This window comes from Haplochromis burtoni, unplaced genomic scaffold (genome assembly GCF_018398535.1).
Source record: "Haplochromis burtoni strain Fernald_Lab_line unplaced genomic scaffold, NCSU_Asbu1 Contig_86, whole genome shotgun sequence".
Taxonomy (NCBI): domain Eukaryota; kingdom Metazoa; phylum Chordata; class Actinopteri; order Cichliformes; family Cichlidae; genus Haplochromis; species Haplochromis burtoni.
Window position 1 is genome coordinate 1,143,777 of NW_024582447.1, and position 17,996 is coordinate 1,161,772.

Here is a 17,996-nt window from a genome sequence, read left to right on the forward strand (position 1 = left end):
AACGTTTTTAATATTTTGTGTTTGTTACTGTGTGATGTGGTATAATATATATATAAATATATTTATGTTGTAAGCTTTTCATTTCCGGTAAATCAGGTGTCGAATATTCACAGTATGATATTTTTACTGATTGAGAGCTGTATATTCTACTATAGTATGAATGTTAAATCAGATTTTAGTCAATGTTATATGCTTAACTGCAGGGTTGTGGCCACTGATTTTCTCTCAGTGTTAAAAATTGAGCTGAAATGGAAGTTAATTATCTCCTGAACCTTGATGTAACTGATGTACTTTTGAAAAACAGGCTTGTGGTTTTTGCTGGAAAGTGAAATACTGAATGTTCTGCCCTGTTTTCTTATTTTGCTTGAATTTGCTACTACTTCTTTTTGCTCTCTTGACACTGTTACAAACTTGAGGCACAGAGCCACATTGTGCAAGGCTAGTATGATTTCATTTTAAGCATTATAGGGTTGTTTTTTTTTTTTTGTAAAATAGCCTGAATTATTAGAATAAATGGACTTAATGACTCAAATGCTGCAGAAATAGGCTGCTTTTTTTCCTCCTTCCCCAGAACCTGCTAATATAAAGTGCTCAAATTTCAGATGGAATCTCTAAATTTAATCTGTGTTCTCGTTGCGTGGGAGGTTTAAGAACTATTAGGGTCACCTTGCAGCAGCAGCTTGCAGTAGCTCACAGCAGTGTAGGCCCAGGTCAGCAGAAAACTGCTTTTTTGACGTAACTGCTGCAGGCCAGAAAGGAACAAACTGTGAAAGCATCATCCAGCAAATACATTTAGCATGTCTTACCAGTGAATGTGCCATTTAGCCATTTGCTTGTCCATTAGAGTCCTTTCTTAGCTCATTATGCAGTTAAGTGGAAGCTTGATAACCCTCTGTTCAGGGAAATTGCATAATTACTCAAATATATCCCACTTCTAAGTGCTCATTATTGCAAACAAGTATGTCTTATCACTTTAAGCCAGTGATTTTACTGCTTCTCAGTTAATAAGAAGCATGTGTATGGGTTTTACACAGATTTCACTATCTTGAGTATTAGGAAGTTAGTATAATCTCCATTACATTTTATTAATTTTAAGAGTTTGCAAACTTATATTCAAACCTATTATATTTACAAAAATTGCTTTGGAATCATTAATTTTACTCCACATTTTATAGATGCCTATAATATTTCAGTGTATTACATTCAATTATATTTGTGCATTCTTGTATTCGTGTATGTAATGATAAAATAGATAAGCCTATTGGCGAACGGATGTTTGTTATTTAAAGGTTTTCAGAAAATAATATTTTACAGCTGACATTTATATACTCTGGGTGTACTAGTACAGCCAGACAGGACAACGGATATGGGTTTACACATGGGCTGCTCAGCCAGCAGAACAGACTAGTATGTGGTAGAGTGAGTTATTATCCTGGCTGTTAGTTAAGTGTTATGTAAGTGACAGGTTGGAATTTGGTCATCCTGGCTCTGGGACAGAGGGTTGGGGATAAGCAACATCTGGATGGAGAGTAAGTGAAGCTGGAATAACACAGAACTGTAGAGAATACAGCCAAGAGAGACGGCTGAAGAGATTTAGCTGTAGGAAGTCATTTAAGAATAAAATGGGGGGTAATATCGGAAAAAGAAAGAAAGGTGGAAAAGCAAATGTCAAAATTAAAATTCAATTTATTCTTTTTTTTAAAAAAAGAGGTTTTAACCTGTTGATTAGAACAAAGTAATTTTTTGCAGGTCTTATATTAGACTCTAAAGATCTTAAATGAGTTCAGGTTTTCAGAATATTAGGGATTAGTGTATTCTTAAGTATTATAAGTCACACATTTCATAATCTGGCAGTGTCGAGCCTAGATTATACTGTGTCGCAGCCACAGGCAGCTGGAGACAAGACAGTAAAGTGCATTTTAATCTCCCTGATTGCTGTCTCGAGTTACCATTCCACCAACTTTTAATAATGTGCTGAAATAAATGGACTGGTTTGTATATAGCACTTCCCTACTTCACTTAAGCACTCAAAGTACTTTATGCAACTCGTGTTTTATATCACGCGCACACTGATTAACACATCCAGAGCGAATCGGGCTTCAGAATCTCGCCCAGTAAGAGTTTGGCACAATAACTCAATCAGCCAGGGATTGAACCACCAACCTTCTGATTAGTAGATGACATCCCTGGTACCAAAATATCTGACCTTATGTAAAAGTATAAAAGACATCACAGGAGTTAAAGAAGTTTAATGTGCATGTGTCAAATACACGCAATGAAATTAGCTAATCTGCTAGTTCCTACTTACAGCTGCAGTAAACTGTTGTCATCTTTGATAACCTGCTTCTCCCATGATTTATTTGCTAGAAGAAACTGTGACAAGTTTTTAGTTTAATGAGAAAGAATGCTTTTATGAATACATTATGCATCTGTGTCCATCCGCTCCCATCCACAGTCATTTAACAACTAACAAAACACCAGAAGACAAAATATGTCAAATGAGAGGACATCAAATTCGTGACATGAAGTAAGATTATCTGTAATGATATAATCCTTTATGATACCTAAAATGTAAAAATGGTGTTATATACTCTGGATGAGTGCACATATATAGACATTTCAGACACGTATGTACAAGAAGTTGTGGGTTAAATTCTGTGAAATGTGTTAGATTTGAAGATTTACGTCTGGCAGTGAAAGCTCTCCCATTCTCTGCTTTCCTATCCTTTCATTCCTAAAGGATCCTGAAGGCCACTGTGTGTGTATGAAAAGATGTGTTCACTGAACAAATTACTGCAGTAGGGTGCTAATCTTAACAAGCCCTCTTAAAGTGCCATTTTCTGGTAGTACAGAAGTCTTTTTTTTTTTTTCTTAACACCATCGTTATTTCATGTTCTCCAGAGAATAGTGCCTACAGCCAAAAGAAACCGGATCCTCTGCTCTCCATGCCGCCAGAGAGCTATGCAGAGAGTCAACACGGCTGGGCTAAAGTTTCTGATCTCTCCTTGGGGTGTCCAGACGCTTGCAGGAGGCAGACTGGCTGGCAGGTTCCCGGGCAGGCGGCACTGAGACACTGAGCAGGTTTGAACCTTATATCCAAGTCACAGTATACTGCGATTCCAAACAGTTCAACGGTTTCCATTAAGAACAAAGGAAAAGGGGGGGAAGCTACATCCCGATTCAGTAGCTGGCTATGTACACACTTACAGCTGTGCCAGCTTTTCTGAAGACTCCTTCAGAGTTTAAAGTGCCTTACAGGGTTTCTGCCCTACAAGTAAATATTGCCTCTATGTACAAGTCCTAGATCAGCATAAGCAACTTCAGCATTTGCTATACAAATATATAATTAATGGTCAAATGAACATTGGACAATAAATGCACAACACGTTCCTTTTAATAGCTGTTTAGGGTTTTAGAAAGGGTGGCATGAAAGCTTTCAGTTCTTGTTATTGCCTTCTAGGGATGACTAAATGTTTAAAATCCTAAAGTCGCAATGTTCACATATCCCTTTGCCAAGAAATCGTTATGTGGGAATGTTGTCAGTTCCAGTTGTATCCAAGAAAAATAATACAGTCCACTCCTGGATAAATTCCAACTTGTGATGATCAACTTCCAAGGATCAAATGGTTGATTTTGCCATTTTGAAGAATACTGTGTTTCCTCTTCAGTCTGTTAGTTTGTGTACATAGTTTACAGGAAAGGCCCCACTCCTGGATGGATCCCCCTCTATGTGACCAGTCTGTTAGGAAAAATATATGTCTGTCAATCAAATCCCTCTATGTACTATTTCCAGTCAATTTATTTTAACTTTTATAACTTTGGTAATTTATTTTACTATACTTTACTCTGAGTTTATAAATATACAAATCCACAAAAATGCCAAATAGTAATAACTGTTGGATTGACTCCTGAGTAAACTACTGAAAGAAACAAAGTATGTAGTGGGTGAATGAACAAGGTTATCTTAGACTGATGGCTGGGCCTTCATGCAGAAAGCTGCTACTGAGTGGGAAATAGGTTGTAATGAATCTGTAGTTACACTTACCCACCAGTGGGGGTCATTAGTGGCTGTGACCACAATAATTTCATCTTTGAAAAAGGCGAGCTGCTCAGAACTGACAGCTCGGCAGTCCACCAAAGCCTTGACGCGCTTCTGATGTGGCCTGCTGTTAGAAACCTGGAAAAGACATATGCTTCTGTAAGCTACGCTTCTCAGTGTGCCACCAGCAAATTCATACACTGACTGTGAAATCTCTTAAGCGTTTTTTTCCCCAGTGAAAAACTCCTGAAATGGAAGCGTGTGACATAGAGAACTTGAACTTATTTAAAAATAATACAAAAAGGTGTCTTTGTCGTTTGTACCATAGCATTCCTGCGAGGTCGTGGGATACAGGTCAAATCAGGTGAGGACGAAGGGGCGGGGCCTGGAGCAGTAGCTGGGGTAAGGGCTTTACTATTCCCTCCTGGGGTGGAGTACAGATCCTCCTGGCTGCCCACACAGGCCGAAGACAAAACGCTACACTTTCCCTGGCTGCCTCCTCCACTGCTCGTGCGGCGGTATGACGTGGTCTTCTCCGAACTGGAAAAATAACCCAGAAATAACAAGATCAAATTATACTAAACTGTGTAGTATTAAAACAACAGGAGCTAGATTCACATTCTTCTTCCTCACCTGACAGGCCCTATGTGATTCTGAGAAAAACCTGATGTGGCACCACTTTGAGATCCAGAACTCAAACCAAGATGACCATCCCATGTCTGCCTATGCGCCCTGAGCAGGCTTGCTTGTCCATTTGGAGACCTAGGGGGTCTCCCACCTTGGCCTTGGTTTTCTGTATTTCCTGAAGGAGGACTCTGTCGTGCCTGCATCTGGGGACTGGATGAGTGATAGGATGGGTTCGAGCAGCGTCGTGGAATTTGGTTTCCTTCATGCGATGTGGCTGAGATCTGTGGGTCTGAGCGGCCTGTGGAGGGCAAAAGAAGAAGAACAAGAGCAACAATGTAAATTGATAAAACTAGCATTGGCTTAAATAACTCATTATAACTCATTCATTTATTTTTAATCTAGAGAATCTGTATAACGTAGTTTACCTCTTTGGATGGATTTAGCTGGCAGTGGCGGAGGCATTGAAGCTCCAGAGGGGGCGCTATTGACTGGTGGATTTTTATATAGAAATTCTATATTCTCGTAAGCCTGACATGGTCTGCTACTTGTACTAGCAGCGGAAGAACTGACACTCCAGTGTCCACCACCTCCATTTGATGACAGAGGAGACCGGCTTTTGGGTAATGGGCTCACCTGGAGTTAGAAGATAATAAACAAAACATTAATTTCTATAGCACCGCCTCATCTTTCTTCGTTTAATTTTATTTATAAACTTTCCAAAATGGATAATGTAAAATGAAAGGAAAAAGGCCAAGCTTTGACTTAAAGGTAAAGTCAGTAATGACTGTGGTTAGTGTGTGTGGCATTTACCCTCTCATCCAGGTCATCTTCACTGTCATAGAATTCCTGAGACTGTGTCTCCCACATGAACTCTACGTGTATCTGAGAGTTAAACTTCCCACTCTGCGCCAGCTCCAACTAAAAAACACAAAAGAGCACAAAAAGAATATTTAACTATCTACATTAGTACACACGACTTTATTTGATCGGTTAACTTTGTTATATCAAACCTAATTTATTTCACTCCTATGCTGACTTGATTGTCGTCTTCTCTTTATTTTGCTTGTTAACGTTTTGCTGTAATGTAGTTTTGTTTGTTTGTTTTTACTACTAATAATAGTAAACGTTGCAATCTTTTGTTTTCTGTTTTGTTAAAGACAAAAAATACAGCTAGCAGGAAAAAAGGCATGAAGGGGAAGTTTGACTCTTGGGTCAACATTTTTCACCAAAGTGAAACCAAAAGTCCAAAGAGTCTGTCTACATCCTTCCACATAAACAGTCGTGTGTCATTGCAAGCTAAAAGTTGTACAGCCGATTATGCAACGCAAGAATTTTGTACTTTACTCGTCTAACTTTTTTTTTTTTTTTAATTGTTCCACAAAGGATTCTTTTCTAAGATTTCTCACAATCAAACAGGATGTTACTCAAGGCAGGTCTGATTCAGCAGGGCAGATGGCCGGTAAGAAAATAAAACCAGTTTATGAATGATACACACTGGGATCCAATGAGGATAGGGTTCCCTAGCTGAGCTCTGCTGCACAGGGAGTTATTTCAAGGTAGTGTTTCCAGCTGTGGAAATTGGGTCATTTTGCTTCTGGAGTTGGATTTCTGGTAGGTATTATAATGTTGCAACTTGATTCCTCAGCTGAACTTACTTCCTGCCAGTGTGTGTTCTGAGTATTATGAATTGAAAACTTTAAAAGCTAAAGGGGAAGTGAGATCTCACCAGCTCGACACACTGTTTATGCTGCAATCTCCTGGCAGTATCCAAGGCCGTCTCTCCTGCCGAGTTCACTACAGGAGAAAGAAAAAATAGCGGCTTTCTACTTGTGACACTATGCAAAAGAGAAATACAATTAACAGAGTAAAATGTACCCGTTTGAAGCGCTGCCTTCGCTTTGAGGAGTAACTTAAGAGATTCAGGCTTATGATACAAGACGCTGTAGTGAAGGGCCGTGTTCCCCTCTGCGGTTCTCTTCTCCAGACAGTTACTGTAAGATGAATGTATAGATTTGATAGATGGCATAAAACTGTACTAAAGCAAAAACCAAACTGTCCATGCAAAGTAAGTAAAACATGCTACATATCAATGTCTGACCTGTTCTGACAAAGGAAATCCACAAGTGCCAGAGAGCTTTTTTCCTCCAGACGCACAGCAAGATGGAGCGCTGTCTCCTTGAGTCCCTTAGTGGAAAGCAAAGATAAAGTCAAATTGGTGACATTTAAAGAGATCTTCCATCTGTACTACGTATTGTTTTCATATTTTTTTTGCATAGCTACTTCAGTCAATCACCTGAAGTGGCTGCACATTATGTTAAAAATCAGTCTTACAAATATGATAACACTAAAGCTTAAGTCAGAGGTTGACCATGCAACAACCGTTTCATGTTGTTGTGTTAAAAACTGCTAAAAGCTTCAGGCCTTATCTGTTTATATGAAGGGTAAACAGGAGGGGCAGAAGAAAGACAGAAGAGCCTGCATAATTCAATGAGCCTGGCTTATTTGTTCTCCAGAGACATGAGCTCTGAACTAAGAGCTGAAATAATAAATGAAAGCCAACCAACACAAACAAGCACACACACATGAACGCGCGCACATGCGCTGACTAGGAAGTCCATAACAGGAGGGCAGAATATGATTAAAGACTTGAAGGCGAGGCGTTGGAGAGAGACAACAGAGGAGGGTAAAGACTAAATTAAAGGTCAAAAGAGATGGGCGGGCCTCTCATGACCCACCCATAAATATATTTCAAATACTGCAACTGTTTACTCGCATTATATGAACGCTGTGTCATATAGATATATTTTTGTAAACATTAGGTGGATTTCTGTCTTTATTTCTGTCAACTTTTCTAAAGTAAAAACAACAAAGCAGCATTTTAAAACCTCTCCCTTTAAACCTGTAAACAAACTGGATGGACGACCCGGTCAGGATGTAGCTGTCATTCAAACTAAACACACATCATTTGCAGGAATGTCAAAAGTTTAAATCTGTCACTGCGTAATAAAGGTTTATTACAAGCTTTCCCCACCCTAACAGGGCAGCTTTCTGGAGGAAATGAATGTGTGGAAATCCACTTGTGGCTTTAAGTTATCTTTACCTGTCCTTCGGGGAGTGTGAGTGGTTTGGCCAGATCTGCTCTCTCAGCATAGAGCTGCAGAAGCAAAGCGAGGTCACGGCTCCTCACGGCTTCATAAAGCAGGCTAGGATTTGCTTCTTCTCTGCGTAGGACGTAGCGACGCTCAGCATACTTTGCCACAATGTATTCCTTCCTGGCATTCCTGGTTGTTAAGCAAATGCAATTCAATAATATAAACTAATAAGCTGGCATTGTTGAAGCCATTCTTAATGTCAAAGGAAGTGTGTATTTATAACTCATTTTCATGATCACTTAAATTATAAATCAGACTCACATGTCACTTTGTGGAAATGGTTTGACAGAGTCATTTGGAAGCCCTGCCTCCATGATGTCATTGAATCGAGTGTTGCCAATACTGACGGCCAGCTGGAGTGACACACAATACATCCACAAATATGTGACATGAAGACATTTCAAAGAATAGCACATTGTTGCATAATGTCTGTCTGTTCCCATGTGTCTATTTAGTACCAGTAGTTCGGAGGTGCTCAGTAGGTCCAGAGTGAGGGACTGGATCCTGGAGTAGTGGACCCCTAGCTCTCTGTGGATGCCGGAGCACTCAATACACGTCAGGATGCCCAGATTGGTCGACAGCCATGTTGGATCTGCGAGACACAGCTGGTGATTATTCATTATGCTCATAAAACAAATGTAATTGCATGCTTGTACTTCTGTAACCATATATAAGAATGACTGGCCAACCTGGAGCTCCACAGTCTGCGCAGGCCTCATTGCCAGGCATGTGTCGCAGCTCAGCAATAATGGCTTTGGAAAGTTCCTGAAGCCCACTGTCCTGGAGGTGAAGCTGATCCCCACCCAGCGCTGTGTTCAGGGCCTCCTCCTTACTGTTCTGCAGCACGGACACCCAACTAAAGTGCAAACGATATACATTTAGAACATTGTTATTAAATTTCATATATTGTAACAATTCATTTTGAAGTTTAAACCACAGAGAGTCAGCGACACCATGGGAAACGAGAAGACTCTTTCACTAAAACATCAAAAAATGCTAAACTATTTTTTATGCATGTTTTTTGTTGTTGAATTATGAGTAATATAGAAATATGAGTTAGTGATTCTCACATCTATCATTTCTGAAGCTCGGGTACTTTTCCATTTAAACCATTTGTTATTGCACCCCTAAACTTACATAGCTCATCACATCAAAGAAACTGCCTGGAGGCCCACACAGAAGGGAAGGACAGCGGACGAAGAACCCCACTTGCAATCCCATCCAAAACCACATCAGAACACACAAAGTTCCCCTGCTTGCTGCCTGTGGCTACCAAGAAAATTCCCACCCAGAAGAGACTAGGTTTCTGTCAGACTCAAACAGTCTTTCTGCATCATTTAGTTTGTCTTACTTTTTGTAAATTGTCAGCTCAGCTTGTTCTTTACTGCAAATTTTAACAAATTTCCCACGTGTGGGACTAATAAAGGTTATCTTATGAGCCGTCAAATTATAGCGTTTCTTGTTTCATGAAAACATGTTTAACCCTTTCCTTACAGGAACGATTTATTGTCTCTGACTGGAGTCCTGGCTGTTCATGTGTACATTGTAAAGATTCTTTCTTATACATAACTCCACTGACATAAAAAGGGTATGGCATGCAACAACTTGCTTTATAATGAGAAAACAGACAAAAATACCAGCGTGCAGCCTACAGGACTTTCAAAGCTTACATCAAACATTCCTGCTCGTCTTCTGCCTGGAAATGATATGTCCGGTTATCTATCGAGAGGGAAAAAACAAAAGTTAAATATTATCTTGAAAACTAAATTACACAGTAGAAATTGGAGCAGAGAGGCTTGAAAGACAACAGTCAATATAAAGCTTGCGCAACTAGACATGGCATAAAACAAGCGTGAAGCACACAACCACCTCTGTTTTACCGCGCAGCACTTCATATTAATCACTGGGAATGTCTGCCATTTACACCAAAATTAAATGTCTCAGATCCTGATTTCAAATGTGAGGACCAAAGAGGCAAGTTTCCAAGTCATCTGTGCTGCAGATGACTGTTTACAGTCTGTAATGATCATATGTTGAGGGGAAAGCTTGAAGGTCAAAAGTTAAAAATAAACCTACGAGTGACAAGGTCAAAGGTCCTCCTGTCCTCGGGGTTCGGTCGCACCTGGCAGGTCAGCAGGTTCAGCTTGGCTGGGGGTCGATTGATCTGAAGACAAACACATTTGTATCAGTATGTATTTGCTCACATATTTGCTGTATTCCCTGCTGACAGTTTACCTCATGTGGCATTTATTGTCTAAAAGCACAGTATCAATCATGAGTCCTCACCGTACTGTGGGAAATAGTCAGGCAGCCGAATTTGACTCCACACTTTCTCTTCTGCCAAACCTTCCTTATCCTTTGAGATGAAACACAAATGAAGAAGAAAAAGGCCAATTATTATTAAAAAAAACAATCAAATACATGAATATATTTATTAACTCTCTGTATGATGTGTGCAGTGCATTAAGTGAAAGCCGTGTTAACAGATACCATTAGATACACTCTGCTGGCCCAGATTATTCCTATTCACAGTACAGTTTTCGTCATCTTGATTGAATCGGGTAAAACTGCTAAAGCACATGTTCTGTTTTTTGTCAGTGGCCTGAGAAAAGTTTACTCCCCCAAAGCCTCCTATTTGCCCTACTGAACCACATCCCCTCTCTTTATCACACACTAATCTAGGACTGTGTGTGTGTGTCTGTTCGTGCATGCGCATGACGCAAATGTTGGATCAGCTAGCTAGCCAGTCTGCCAATAAGTTCCACAGGAGGGGCCCCTGCTTGAATGTTCATCTCACAATAATGAAGACCAGCTGGGGCAGATAAAGTTTGCATTAGCCTTTCTTTCTCTGTGCCATACTTACTTAATTTTCACCCAGCTGAGATCATTTCTGTCTTTTACAATGTTAGTGAGCACTGTTTACCCCATTCTTCTTATTCTGTATGTACTTGCAATTCCTGCAAAATGCTTGTGTTCCAACTTCATACATGACACCAGCTAATGCCTTTACACACCCGTCACTCTTCTTAAGCAGGAAACCGGATTTCTCCGTTCCGTACTTCTTGTTTCCCTGCGGTTGGTGAATGCTATACCCATTGCCAGAGTTTTTCCTGTTGAGGTACTCCTGGAATATAAACAGTGATTTAAGGATTTAACTTTAAAGCTTCAAACCAGTTGTCCAGATTATAAAAATTCAAAGCAATACAATAACAACGGTGGCAAAACACTACTGTTGTAATCAGCAGGAAACTTAAAGCCAGTGCACCTGGGCTTTTTATAGCGCTGATATTGGTTTTACACAGACAAATTAAAAGGTCTACAGTAAGCTAACTTACCAGACATAAATAAAGACTAACATAAATAAACATACCTCTTTGCCCTCCACTTGTAGAAGTGATCTAAGAGAATCCCTCAACTGTGTGAGTTGTTTTACCTCTTCATCTTGGTCTAGGCGAACCTACAAAACACACCATGAAAATATTTTTACTAAAAAAAGAAGAAAAAAAGTTGGAAGAAGAGAATATGTTCACTTGATCACATACATGTTTTTCTTTTTTCATTTGTTCTGGGTGTGGAAAGACAACACACAGCTTTGTGTAACGATCTAAATGATCTAGAACAGAGTTCAGTATTTGGGTGTGTAGTCTTCTGAGGTTTTTCATTTTGAATTAAGAAGCAGAATGACCACACTCACAAGCAACACAGGCCAGTTTAACTGGGAAGTTTAAGTATTTTGTTTTCCTGGAGAACCATGACACAGATTCTATCTGAATTTCCTTCCCGAGACTGAGGTCTGGCATGTCTGAACGGCTCTGTGTTCTGCCCATGAAGAACCAGAAAAACCTCTAACGTTTCCAGTATCACAGTTAACAGTCTGTTTCCAGCAGCTCCAACCAGAAAAATGGAGCACGGCAAATAGTGCGCAGGCAGAAACCCAGTTAAAGCGGTTGGAGAAATAGATGTGTACTAAGGAAAGTATGAAAATGAATGATACATTCATTTCCATCTATTGGAAACCAGGGCAAGCATTTCTGGGAAGAGACTCCTTTAAACAGTCGCTGCTTGTGGATTCAGTGAAGAGGGGGTTGGCTGTTGCGAAAGACCAACATTGAAAAAGTAGATGCTGAAACATAACACAGGGTTTTACTGTAAAATTCTATATGTGCACAGTATTTTCCTCCCAAACATAAATGAATGAAGAAAAGTAGTCTGTTAGAATGATAGCATCAATATGCGGGGTATGTGCATATTTTGACTTCTTAGTGCAATCAAATATTCTTTTAAAATTACAGCAACACTGGGTAAGAAAAAACATGCATATAATCCAGGAGGAGTGAAAAACACAGAGCAGCTTTCATGTGTACCGTGTGAATAGATGAAGCAAGCTTCTCGATAAAGGGAGAGAGATTCTCTGCAGCCTTCAGCCCATCCTGAAAGAAACTGAGATCAGAAAAAGAACAAATGCTGAGTCAAGCTACTTTAGTTTAAACATCTGATTTCACACCAACTAAAACACCACATGCTGTAACTGTAACAACAGTTTCACTCCCACATTAAAAAAAAAAAGCCTAGGTAGGAATAAAAAGTGTAAATGGTTAACAAGAACCGCAACAGGCTTTGCAAAAAGACCGACTGCTGTGCAGAATCCCTTAAAACTCAACATATCTGTGAAAGTAGATGCCAGCTGAGATACTGACCTCAGCTGAGCCTGGAAATATTTGATGAGGCTCTGGAGAAGATCAGGACCCTGACGCACCTTCAGCTCCTGGATCTTCAAAAGGTACTAAAAGAATAAAAACAGACAGTTAAAAACACCTCTGAAACCACTCTCCATAGAAAGGACTGATGGGTCTGTAAAAACATGCAGCGAAGCATGACGCTACCGTTTTTCAGTAGCTTAAATTCCACCCTTGAGTGCACACCTTTAATGTGTTTACTGCATATTTTAACTGTACAGCTCGAGTCTAAAGAGTCTTTATTGATAAACAAAAACACACAAATTCACAGTATGTAATGATGAAATGTAAAAAGAGAGAGAGAGAGAGACTTTGAGCGATGGGGTTTTAGCTCTGTGTGGATTGAATGACTACATTGTACTCGAGTCTTTGCCCCATAAAACCTTCATCTGGATTCGTCCATCACAGTCTACCTGAAACAGCTCTGTGTTGCTCATTCATGTGACATTTTGTGTGATTTACTGAGTTTACATATATACGTAGGTGGAAACAAAGATTAATAGACAAGAGGGTTTAGGGTAAGCTGCAACAAGTGAAAATTTCATCTTCCCCTGCCTCTCCTCTTTGTCTCCACAGCTGGTCTCAGTCAAGATAAGACTATTTCTTTTCCTCAGGCTTTTCTCCAGCTGCATGTGCACCACCAAACTCAGTTAGGACTACACCACAAGTGCATTTTTCACCCATTTCCCCCAATCTGGTGATTGATTATGCATGATGATGCACAATTACCTGCTTCTGAATTTTCTTTGTATGCTAATCTATAGGACACCACCTATTCTGAAATTCAGTTTTGAGACTCAATAACTATGCTCATGTTTAAGTCTAATGAAATATATTTTTCCATCAAAGGAATTGGATTGAAGAGACACAAAAAGGAGTGACCACCAGTGTCCACCATGAATAGAATATGTAATCCACATAAGCAGACCACCCTGGTAAAGTAAATGAAGCCCAGCTCAGATATGCCAACGGAGTCTGGAGTATGGTATTTTGACTGGCACCAATTCCCCACCTCACACATTTGCAGCTGGAAGATCCGTCTCTCTCTCTCCATGTCCTCTGCTCCATCTGATCCCTCTGTCCTGATCAGTCCCAGCTGCCTGTTCTTTTCCCTCCTCTCCTTCTCTAGCTTCACTCTGGAGGGGGGAAGGGAATGGAAGAAAGAAAGAAAGAAAAGAAGACATAAAGAAGGTTTTCAGTCTTTACTTGCACACACGATGTTTGTCACAAAAGCTAAATCTGATCAGCTCCATCTGTATGAACATGTGCAGCTTTTACTCCATCACAAACTCCACCATCATGCTTCCCTTTCTCATGTCGAGCGAGGAAGTTGGATGAAATTTAATCTCCTTACAGCATTATAAAACACTTTGAACCAGAGCTGGATTGAAATCAAATAAGGGCTGTAAAGTGCAAATGCTTGGGCTTGATTTCTTTTTAAAGTAACTGGAAATGAACTTGGGATATGAATCATTATCTTATTAACTTGTGCTGCCACACAAATTCCTGAACCCCACATGAGAAGGAAATATAATACATGAAGCTTTTGAAACAAACACATTCGTCACCATCTTCATCTATATTTCTGTCATGCATCAATGTGAGGCCTGTGCAAGTGGCTATGAATTTATGAGCATTTACACTTTGTGAACCCTCGTGTCTGCATTATTTTGCAAATTCACTAGAAAAACACTTGCTGGAAATGAGTGTATATATCGTGTTTATCTGCTAACATCAGACAATGGCAACTAAAACTGCATATGAAGAGGCAATAGAGCTGGAGTTAATTAATGTGAAACAAACGTTACTTTTGCTGAAGTTGCTGCAATGCAGAGGACAAGGACACAGAGGGCTATACGTGGATTAGCCATCCTATTAAAAAGGCATGAGGCTGCACTCCAAGATTACTGGCTTGCATTGGCATTACGAGCAAGCCAGATACAATTACAGCCTCTGACATACAAACATTTTCATTTCACGGCGCCGTTATCATCGCACAAATCAAAATGTCACATGAGGCTATGGCATTACTACATCATATCTACAGTGCAGCTTTTAAAAGGTTGTTTACTCTCAGGAAAACAATGAGCCAATGATGAAAAGAACTGCAGTCTGACTCTTACAGATGAATGTGAAGTAACAGTATGCACAGAGTATGGATAATTACATTTTTACATCATAATCCTTCCAGCTCTTCTCCATGTGTTTCTTGAGCTCCTGTTTGAGGGGAGAGGAGAGAAAACGATTAATAATATATCCCCATTGCATTACACACAGTAATAACTGTACTTTACAGCTCTTCCTGGTTTTTGCTCAAGCGGGTGGAGTGAGACAGGTAACACACTGTGATGCAATTAGTCGGCTAGTCTGCTATCTGGATGAACAGGATTTCAGGGGCATTGTGCCTTCTTTCATAGTTATAATGAAGCAATATTCAGTTGCAGAGTCAGCTGTTTAAAAGACAGGGCAGAGATGGGAGATTGCACTGGCTAGTTATTATTCACTAGTGTGTTAGCATGGCAAATCAAAAGGTTAAATACTTGGCAAGACGGGTAAGTTCTGTGCTGGAACGTAGCAAACTCTTACTATTTCATTTGGATAAATAATCTTATATTAAAGAATACTTTAGTGGGGTCAACATTTAAGTGAATACAACTTCTGCCAGAGGAAATCTGCCCTAAAATAAAGTTTACACTGCAATAGTTGAATCATTCTTCCAGACAGTGATATCCCATACATAAACAGAACCTCCTCACATACAAAGCACTGCATCTTGACTATATAAAGTCATCACGAGGCTTTCGGTTGGCTCATCTGAAGATTTCTGTGTGAACTGTAACATCTAAACATCTTTTTCTATTTTATAATATTGAGCTATCCTCACATATTTGACAAAAATGTGCATTTCTTTTTTCAAAAAAGGGATTACAATCCACATATCTGTTGCTAGGTAAACAATAACGATAAAACTTTATCACACGTGAACCAATTTAGGTTGCAGTATTTAAATGAGAATTTCATTTATACCGTAAGTAATAAAATCCAGACTCACCAATCTGCTGTCTCGAAGCTCAGACTTCAGCACATTTTCCAGAGGAAACGCCATGATGTTGTTAAGGTTTTGTACCTGAAGCATGTAAGAGAACAAAAAGAAAAAAAAAATCAGTGAAGAATGGAAAAATATTTCGTAAAATGCCACAGATGACCTTTAGCTGCTGTAGTATAAGCAGAAACAGATGCACCCACATTGAGTTTTACGCACTCTGACTGTCTGTACGAGCATTTCTGGGAATGAGAAATTGATAACTCACAAGCACGGTGATATTGTTATTCTGAACTAACGAGTCATCAAAAACAAAACACTGCACCACTACAATACTCGAATCCAAGTTGGAGGATGATGCAATGACTCTGGATGAAGTGTTTGTATAAAGTAAAGTGAGATTCATTTGAGATTTGGATGAGGTTTAGATTAACGCCATTGTGGATTTGGGAAGAATGAATCACAAAACAACCTGTATAACCCCAACAAGTCGCTTTTACTGTAATACAACCAGTTCGTCCATCTAAGTACATCACATGAGTATTTTGGCATGCATGGCAACATACATTCATCATGACTCACCGATACACATCCCCAGATAACTATCATCTAGATTTTATTTTTATGGCTTCTGGTGAATTACAACCAAGCCGAACCCTGCTCTTAACATAACTAATGTCCAACCACATCCTTGAGCCGACTGTAGAGCTAACCTTGATATATTGACACAGCAGCCTGAAGAGTGGCAAGTTTGTTTTGGTTGGCAGCCAAACACTGGGGTAACCGATAGATAACACATAGAGTTCTTACACAGGGAAATTCCGGCTTCCAATGTCAACAAATGGACAGATGACATGGATCAATGGATTCATGTTTATACCCACACTGAGACAGTGGGGTACGTACACTAACACTCAAACGAGGCATTAAGGGACATGCTCAGGCAGTTTTTTGCAGTACGACTCCTTAAATCACCCTCCTTTTAGGCTTTTGGGCCCACTTCCTTTAACATCTGTAAGCTGTAGTCGCCCCTGTGAGGCCCTGACAGACACATGTTAAGTGTGTGTGTGTGTGTGTGTGTGTGTGTGTGTGTGTGTGTGTGTGTGTGTGTGTGTGCTGACTCACACGTAGAGGTCTGGGATGAATTATCATCACCAAAGAAACTATCAGAGGGAGGGTTCTGGACTGCCTCAAACAAAAAGCCCAAGTATTCAGCTGTTAAAAACCACCTTCGTTCATGCAGCATGTAAGTATGTGAGCACACATATGTGCTTATGGGGAACAACAGAGGAAATTTGGCACATTTCCTTTGAAAATTCTCTGATTATATAAATATTTGTGTATATTAGAGCCATGTCTTTCTTAGTCCTAGTTCTATGCACCTAGTGTAAATGATTTCAACTCTAGTAAAAGCAGCAGAATTTAAGCAAATGTCTCCTTTCCCTTGTATTCTCATCTTTTGTCCTTTTTAACCCACCAGATTTTTGAAGAGGGATGTGACCTCTCTGGTGAACACAGCCAAGTTGAGGAACCCTGTGGAGACTTCATTGTTATCCTGAGTCAGGTGGCTATTTCCCAAGTTCTCCAGCAGCTCAATATACTGCTCCTTGCTGTCCACATGTGCTGAAAAACAACACACATAGTAAGTATTGATACAGACCGTAAGGAGTGACTCAGAGTAATTTACAGGCACAGAAAATCTGACAAAGGCAGACTGACTTGTTGTCTTGGGAATAGTTTAACAAGGCGAGCATGTGGGACAAATTAGCACTGGTTTACACCCAGTGGAGGAGGAGGAGTAGAACATATAGAAATTCATGTTTGTCCAAGAGGCTTATAGGTCCCTTTCTTAACTTTTGTAAGCTCTAGGTCTGTTGAATATTTATGAACAAGTGCTGATGGAGAAGAATCTGGGCACGACTTTTGCTTACGTAGTATAAAACAAGGTTTCATTCTACAGGTTTTTTTGAAAGAGGATGAACAAACACACATTATAATGCAAGCTAGGAAATCTTGGATGTAAATCAACAAATATGGGCTCCTTATAACGTGGACCTGACATCTGTAGAGGCACCCAGAGCTGACTAAACAGACAGAAGTAGACATGGGGAGGAAGCACAGCAAGTTTCTGCTCCACTTCCACTTCAAGACAAATATAAAATGGTAAACTGACTGCAGATGGGAGACAGGCTAACACTGGCTGAAAAGCAGAAATGGAACATTTTGTCTGACAGAAAAATTGTGAATTAAGGAAGGAATGCAGACAAACTGCGGGATGGAGGAGATGAGATCTAGGGGTTTGCATGAAAACTGCAGAGGTTGTGGCTGCATGGCCGCTGAAAAGAAAAATTATTACAATAAACATACGTGCAACTATTAAATAACAAACAGCTGAGTCG

General features: G+C 39.8%; 1 protein-coding gene across 1 annotated transcript in view; it reads right to left on the reverse strand.

Annotated features, from left to right (window-relative positions):
- Nucleotides 1-2,374: 2,374 nt before the first annotated feature.
- Nucleotides 2,375-17,996, reverse strand: part of asap3 (ArfGAP with SH3 domain, ankyrin repeat and PH domain 3) — a 32,759-nt gene continuing 17,137 nt past the window's right edge. Inside the window, exons 5-26 of the mRNA XM_042222459.1 lie at nt 14,722-14,771; nt 13,567-13,690; nt 12,516-12,601; nt 12,183-12,258; nt 11,189-11,275; nt 10,833-10,942; nt 10,105-10,174; nt 9,895-9,982; nt 9,489-9,537; nt 8,508-8,674; nt 8,277-8,410; nt 8,080-8,171; nt 7,767-7,947; nt 6,765-6,850; nt 6,542-6,657; nt 6,393-6,460; nt 5,477-5,584; nt 5,092-5,299; nt 4,673-4,964; nt 4,363-4,579; nt 4,046-4,177; nt 2,375-3,739 (exon numbers count right to left, since the gene is read on the reverse strand). Of these exons, the coding sequence (XP_042078393.1) occupies nt 3,665-3,739; nt 4,046-4,177; nt 4,363-4,579; nt 4,673-4,964; nt 5,092-5,299; nt 5,477-5,584; nt 6,393-6,460; nt 6,542-6,657; nt 6,765-6,850; nt 7,767-7,947; nt 8,080-8,171; nt 8,277-8,410; nt 8,508-8,674; nt 9,489-9,537; nt 9,895-9,982; nt 10,105-10,174; nt 10,833-10,942; nt 11,189-11,275; nt 12,183-12,258; nt 12,516-12,601; nt 13,567-13,690; nt 14,722-14,771 (2,616 nt within the window). The 3' untranslated portion in view covers nt 2,375-3,664. The remainder of the gene's footprint in view (nt 3,740-4,045; nt 4,178-4,362; nt 4,580-4,672; nt 4,965-5,091; nt 5,300-5,476; nt 5,585-6,392; nt 6,461-6,541; nt 6,658-6,764; nt 6,851-7,766; nt 7,948-8,079; nt 8,172-8,276; nt 8,411-8,507; nt 8,675-9,488; nt 9,538-9,894; nt 9,983-10,104; nt 10,175-10,832; nt 10,943-11,188; nt 11,276-12,182; nt 12,259-12,515; nt 12,602-13,566; nt 13,691-14,721; nt 14,772-17,996) is intronic.